This window comes from Neospora caninum, chromosome XII (assembly GCF_000208865.1).
Source record: "Neospora caninum Liverpool complete genome, chromosome XII".
NCBI lineage: Eukaryota > Apicomplexa > Conoidasida > Eucoccidiorida > Sarcocystidae > Neospora > Neospora caninum.
This window is the reverse complement of record NC_018398.1, coordinates 904,402-911,769: the sequence shown is the minus strand read 5'-3', so window position 1 is coordinate 911,769 and position 7,368 is coordinate 904,402. Positions and strand designations below refer to the sequence as shown.

Here is a 7,368-nt window from a genome sequence, read left to right as displayed (position 1 = left end):
CCATCGTTTTTTAGACAAGGGGCAAGTCAGACTACGTGCGCCTTTTCGACGAGTCAGCGTTTGAGTCTCTTTGAGCATATACTTCTCAAGAAGATCATGTTCCGTCTCTCACGCGTCGGGAAGGCGCCGAAATGAAAGATCTCCGTTTTTAAAACCCGGGAATCTCGTCCCAGTTCCCCTGTCTGACTCAAAAACGGCAAGAATGCCACGTGGTCCGCGCCTGTCCTCTCTCGCGAGTGAAACGGCTTTCCCCTTCAGCCTTCTTTGCGGCAAGAGTTTGGCTTCGCAGCCTCAAACCCAAGTTTTTCTCCGGTTGTGCAGGGAGATTTCCGTGTTTTTGATTTGTTCAGCCCTTTCGAAGAGTAGTTCGGGTCATTTCTTCCGAAAAACCGACGGCACAGCGGCGGCGAGGGCAGTCCCGGAGAGAGCGCTCATGTCGAGTGTGAGCGTGAGTGCCTACGCGCTCGGCCGTTGGCTGTTTGTCAACTAGCAAGCGGGGCTTCGATTCTCTCTCTTGGCGCAGTTGGTTCTGTTTGTCTTTCTCGGGATGGCGCGCTGAAGGAATCTTGGCGGCGGATGTGCAAAGAAATTCGTCTCTCTTTTCTTCGTCCACACTTTTCTGAACCCAGTGAACGCACGGCCTGTTTGCACGCGCGTTACGTCTCTCGGCTTGGTGCACTCCAGCTTTTTTTCTCGCGGTACGCTTGTCGATTTCTCGTCTTTTTGTCTTGGCGACTGTTCTTGAGGTTTCCTCTTTGGGTTTCCCTCACGCTCCCTCGTCCGCTTGTTTGTCGGCAAGGTGCATTCACTTTTTTGCTGCCCAAGTTTGTAAACCTGCCACTCTGTCGCTCGCTGGCCGACGAGCGAGACCGCGAGACTGGCACGCAGGTTCGCCCGGAGCTACAGTTGCGGATCCCCCAAAAGAGAGGTTTTTGAGGCGGCAGTTGAGGCCGCGACTTTCCCTGGCGGTTCTACAGAGCAGGTTTGGCTTCTCTTGCGACGGTTTTCATTTTACGCTGGCGCGTCGTCTCACCGCGCGTAGGCACTCGGGCGTTGAGGCGCAAAATGCGATTTGTGAACCAGGGACACTCTTCTCCGAATGCAGATTCGTCCACAGACTGGATGAAAACCGACGCGCTTGGGAACGCACGCAGTTTGTCTTTCGTGTGTATCGGTGTGTGTCGAGTACATCTCGCTAGATCCGGTTTTTTCCCCGCGGGGTCGCTCTCCTCCGGTCTCTCTTCCATTCACCTCCGTATATTCGTGTAAACAGATATACGTCTGCGTGACGATTGTAACTTTCTTTCTCACTGCGTATAGAATCGACGAGGGTCTATGCACGAGCTGTATGGTGTATGCGGTTCGGGCGTCCCGCGTCAGTTGGAGTCTCGAGGCGTGCGCCTCCCGCTGGAATACACCGAGACTTGATACCACCTAGGAATCGAAATCTGACTCCACCGATGAGATCCACACCAAGTTATTAAGTGTGCAGCCATGACGCAATCCGATTTTTTGTGTGGTGGCTACCATGGGTCGTGCACCTGCAGTTGAAACTACGCCCGTGCGTCGCACGCAGTGTTCTCTCCTTTTCCGTTTTCCTCGCGGTGCGCGAACGCGAAACTTCCGCCCGTAGTCGCGCAAAGGACAGCGGCTTCGAGGTCGTGGGAACTTTTTTGCGCGGTTGCTTTGGCGGCTCTTCTTCCCTGAACAACGAGTTAGATCTGCCGGAGAGAAAGTGTCTCTCTCGTGCAAATCCAGTCTGCAGTAGAGGCGCCTCCCTCCCTCCGCGCCGCCGCTTCCCCTCTGTCTAGCCTCAAGTTCAGTCACTCGTGTTTGTTTGAACCGTCTCGCGCATCTGTTTTGGGATGCCGCGACATGCTCGTTGAAATGGCCCCCCGTCATTCTTCACCTTAGCACTCGCAGCGACTCCTCTCTGCATGTGTTGAAGTGTATGCCGGGTTAGGTAGATAAGCACACTCAATCTCCGTGGACCGACGCGCACACGTGCCTGTCGGAACGTGTGAAGTCAAGCGGTTGCTACGTCAAGAAGATGGAGACGATAGCGACGCTTCCCGGATCGCGATCGGCTGCCGCCGGCCGAGGGAATGACTCGGACCGCGTGCGGGAGCGAACTTTGAGGGAAGATCTCGAAGAAGCGCGCGACAAATTGTTAAAACTCAAGTAGGCTCACCTCGCGGGTTCCGTTCGCCACAGAAAACAAAATCACTGTCCAACATATATATATATATATATGCATGAAAGGTATGGGCTTGTCAAAAGCTCCCGGTTAACGTTCTGGCGGTGTCTTTGAGTGTTTAGATGTATCTGCGTGTGCGTGTTCTGTGCAGGAGAATGAATGAGTTTTTGGAGGGGGAGAATCAAGAACTACGCAACAGGCTCTTATCTCAGCTGGTACGACCGCTCTCTCTGAGCAACCTCGCTAGGAACCCCATCTGCAGTGTTCCGTTCTGCCTCTACTGCGCTCCTTTGCTGTTTTGCTCCGGCACTCACCTGAAACTCGACACGGAGACTCCCAAACGATGGCTACATGGATCTCTGTCTCTACGCCTGTATACTATTTTGCTTCGATCTGCAACTTCTTTTCAAATGTGGATATATACATATATATGTATACATATATCCCTGTGTATGTGTATGAATTATACATGTGTACGTGTAGAGAGATGTGTGTCTTGATCAACACATGTAAGGACACGAATTTCTTCCTGTTTGTTTGCATGTTCGTGTTGCACTTGTGGACTTCTGCCGTCAGATGCGTTTCGCTTTGTGCGGGTGTCTCTGGCCTTGAGCGTGTGCGAAACGGAGACTGATGTGGACAAGATTTTCACACACGCTCGCCCGTTTCCTTCGTGTTCTCGCCTGCAGGCGAGCTACCCGGACGCGTCGGAGACGCGGGAGTTGGGGCGGCGCTACGGCCCCGAGCTCGCGCACGCCTTCTCGAGCCTTACAGACGAAAACAAGTATTTGAAGGTAAAACTGCAGAGCACGCAACGGGCGCAAGTGCGGGCAGACCTTCGGGCGCAGAAGCTCGGCGAGGCGCTGCGTTCCAAAGAGGAGAGAGACTACGCGTCCCGGCTCGCGCGCGACGCCGTCAGAGGCAGCCGCTCGTCTGCGTCTCTCTCGATGCTGGAAGACGGGGAGACGCGCGGCCGCGGACACAGCGGAGAGAGCGAGGCTCTGGCCGTCGAGGACGTGCCGGGGCCCGTGGCGCTGATGCGCGGGTCGAAACACATGCGGTTGCGCGCCGAGACGTCCGAGCACTGCCTGTGCACCGCGAAGCTGCAGGAGTTGATGGATTCGCTCGACGAGAACCTCAAGAGCTACGAACGCAACGTGTGGCAACTGCGAGTCAACGCCCTTGAGGACGAGCGAAATGAGCTGGCGATGAAGTAAGCCACGCGAAAAACAGAGGGTCCGCCAGAACGGCGGGGCGGGGCTGTGCTTGGGGGGAGAAGGCAGGACTCTTTCGTGGCGGTCGGAAGGGGAGAACGCGGGGACTCTAGGGGACATCCTGAGAGGTCGAGGGTGGATCTGGCGGAGGTGGGAGAGGACCAGGAAAGAGACCGACGGGACAGTTACAGATCCAGGACGGAGAACCGCCAGAGCGTCTTCCTGGCAGAGACGAGGACGGTTTCGGCCGGAGCAGCAAGACGACTTCGTGTGTCTTTTTTTGCAGAGTGGCGGGTCTCCGAGAGCGCCTCTCAGACATTCAATCCAAAATCATGGGTGACCCGTTCCTGTCTGCAAAGTACGCGGCGGCAGGGACTCCCGGCGCAGTTCCCAATGCCCAAGTTCAGCTGCGAGAAGCCTCCGCAAGGCTCGCACTCGCGGAAGTAAGGGACGCGTGACAGAGCAAACCCCGATTCCACGTTTTCCGCAAAGCTTCTTCTGACTTCCGTAACCCATGTGAACATATATATATACGCACCTACACACCTATTCCTTTACCTTTCGGCCTCGAAGCGTTCCCCTGTACACCTATCTAGATGTACTTATACTATCTGATGGGAAGAACGCAGGTAGAATCCGGGCAAACCTCCGTCTGTTTCTCACACCTTGTAGGCATATATATATATATATATATATATACGTGTATGTAATTCCTGCATATATATATATATATATGCATATCTGCCAATCCAGGTATGGAAGTATGATACTTGTAGGTGCGTGACTATTTTCTGTAACGTCTGTGTGGGTCTGTGTGCGTCGGCGGCGGAGTCGTGTTCCGAGCTCCTTTTTGGTCGAGAACTCGTGTTTTTTCTCAGGATGTCAATGCGGAGTTGGAGAGGCGCCTCGCATTTGAGCGCAGTATCTCGCGAAGCTGGCAAACGAATCTTCGAGCCATGCAGCGCGAGGTGAGGGCAGTGCATGCGTTCACTCTCTTTGCTCCTTTGTGAGGACCGTAGATTTCCTGAATTATCGCGTGTTGGATTCCCCGTCAGGGTCTGTGTGTAGGGCATCTTCATGCGGGCACGCATGCACCCACATGCACGCTGATAAACACTGGATTAGATCTTAATCCTCTTTGTTTCCTGGAGCCGCGCTCTATTGTGTCAGCGGAACTCAGTTAAGACGATAACACTTGTAGAATCAGAAGCGTTGTGATACTGTGCCTGCTGCGGCGGTGTGTTACGTTTCGGCAAATGCACACTTTTCTGGTTTTTCAGTCCGTCGAGACAGATTTCGTCCCCCTGATTGTCGTCTGTGAGGCGGGGTTCTCTCTCGCTTTGTCTCCTCGCCAAACATAGTTCTAGTCCCTCTGGCGAACCAAGTGTTACCGTTGCTCCAGGATACTATTTCGTACCTTCGACGGCGAATGCCGACGGACTCTAGGAGGGTTTTCCGACCGAAGGCTGGACCCTTTCTTCTTTTCTTCGCGGAGCCCCCGAGCCGCCGTGGCTCATTCGCGTGGCGATCCTGCCTGGTCCGTGCCGTTGTTTCTTCGCAGCTCCGAGACCACCTCGCGACTCTCGCGCTTGCGTCCCGGAAAAGTGGAATGAAATGCGACTTGTTTCGCGGCGGAATCCTTGCAGCCGCTGAGGCCGCCGCAAGGCGAGACTTGGGCGGTTTGACGTGCTCCGAACGAGAGTCGCTGCGTCTCCTTCGTCAGGCCGGAGACAGAATCGATGCCGATGCCAAACGTGAGTGTGCACACGTGCCTGTCGCCGTGTGTTTCGCAACGTCAAGCGATTCGATATAGCGTCCGTCTCTCACAGTCGACGCATACGTATTTGTATGTACTTACATGTATATGTATATATCTCTGTATACATAGTCACGCATCGAGGCGTACAAAGAGGCTGCCGCAGTCAAGATTGAGGGTTTACTTTTTGTGACACATATACGTGCGTAGGTGCTCGCGTTCCCCTCCAAAGGCCCTCACCCAGGTGCATAGCGGCCTATATCTGCATGAGCGATTCGAGCATGATACTCATAGAGTGGGGACTTCCGCGTATTGACAGTCACCGAATCCACCGTAGACGCAAAGACACACCAGCTCCTGGAGTCGCCGCGTTGCCATGCGTCCATCTTTTAAAGAGACACAGAAACGGAACGGCACCTACGCGGGTCCTCTCTATCATAAATGGATCCTATCCATGTATGAATCTATATATATATATATATATATATATATGCGAATACTGTGCTGTTGGTGTTAGCACACCGTAACGCAAGTCCTGGCGCTTTTGTGGTGTTTTTCAGGCCTCGAAGTGTATTCCGCAAGGATTGCCGAGTTGGAGAGAGAAGTGAAAGATCTGCGGGTTAGACTGAACGACGCGCTTACTCAGAAAGCCGTCGCTCGAGTGGACTCTGTTGGTCCGGTGGAGTCGACAGACGACTCGTCTTCTGAATCAGATGAGAGCTAGTTGTTTCAATCGACCGTGCCACGTCCTGTAGGGGAGACTCCTTTTTCGTCATTTCTCTTTTTCACGTCGTTCCTCTTTTTTTGCGTCGTTTCTTTTTCGCGTAAAGGCCCCGGGAAAGACGGCAATCGCTGACTCGAGGGGTCCGGCCAAAGCAAAGCGCGAGTCTTTGAGGCATAATTTGTTTTCTCGGAGCGGGAACAGGCAACGCGCGCGGGCGAGACGGGACTGAAAGAACTCCAGGGAGGCGAGGATCGAGAAAGGGAAACGAGGAGCTGCGGGACATGGGGGAGGCTCGCACGGGGATTGCGAAGAGACAGCGGGAAAAGAGAGACAGGGAGGGCAAAAACTGCCATGAACAGGAAGAGGGTTTGGGATTCCGGGAAGAGGACGTCTACAAGAAGCGGAGGCAAAGTGATTGCCGTTTTGTGAGGGCCTTCCCTAGGGATAGATAGCCACGTCATGTCTGTACATCACGTGCGCGCATGCTTGCATATATAATATATATATATATATATATTATGGAGGCGTTCTGGTATATATGTTGTAAATGTGTTTTTCGCGCGCCAAACATGTTTCTCCCTCTGAAAGCCCCCGTCTTCGTGTGTGCCTGTGCTGTGTGCCTGTGCGTGCATGCAACATCGCCTCCCGGCTCTCGGTCGCCTCGATAATTTCCTCGCTGTTTCACCTTCGAATTCGCCGCCGTCTTTCTTCCGGAACCTGGAAAAACATTAAACCCTCCCCGCCGGGCATTTCCCTTCCAACCTCCCTCGCCTCTGTGTCGCGCTTCTCGCGTCTGCTCTCCGTTCCCCCGTCCTCTCTCTGGTTCTTTCCGGACTTGTCATCTCTCTTGCGTTTCATGTCCGTCAATTCCTATCGTCTGAGTTGTCTCTCCTTCGCTTGTTTGATCTCTTCGTCGCCTCCCGTCGCGCCTTGGATTCGTCTCTCACCTTCCTTCTCTTCTGTTTTTTGTCTCCTTTTCGTCTTTGCCTCCTCCTCTCTTTCTTTCTCACTCTCACCATCTCGTTCTTCTCGTTCTCTCTGTCGCTCCTCCCTTCTTCCCTATTTCTTCTCTCTATCTCCCCCCGCATCTCGTTCTCTCCCTTTCTCTCTTCTCGCTCTCTCTCTTCCCTCTCTCTGTCTCGTCTCTCTCTTTGGTTCTGTCCAGTTTTCCAATACGAATTTGGTTGAGAGCTTAACGTGTGCCTGCGACAGCGACTTGGAACCTGGCGCGGCGGTCTCGGCGCTTCCCGGCTTCTCTGCTGGCGGCAACGACTTCACCGCATTCAGCCCGGGGCACGCGCTGCGCTCGGGATTATTCGTTGCGCGGCGAATACTGGCCGACCGTCTCGTGTACAGCGACGCGTTGCAGGAGATCCGCGAGAGACGCAGCGAGCTCCGAGAGCGCCGGGCGTCTCTCGGTGTGTCGCGCGCAAAGCTGAGAGGTCTGCGTGACATCCCCGTCGACATATACGGCGCA

General features: G+C 54.1%; 1 protein-coding gene across 1 annotated transcript; it reads left to right on the top strand.

Moving 5' to 3' along the window:
* Positions 1 to 2,050: 2,050 nt before the first annotated feature.
* Positions 2,051 to 5,891, top strand: NCLIV_061410 (hypothetical protein; the record flags this gene model as incomplete). The annotated part of the gene is made up of 7 exons (XM_003885693.1): positions 2,051 to 2,181; positions 2,349 to 2,412; positions 2,887 to 3,410; positions 3,698 to 3,854; positions 4,290 to 4,379; positions 4,973 to 5,165; positions 5,728 to 5,891. The coding sequence occupies 7 exons, from the start codon at positions 2,051 to 2,053 to the stop codon at positions 5,889 to 5,891; spliced, it is 1,323 nt and encodes a 440-aa protein (XP_003885742.1).
* Between the last annotated feature and the right edge of the window lie 1,477 nt (positions 5,892 to 7,368).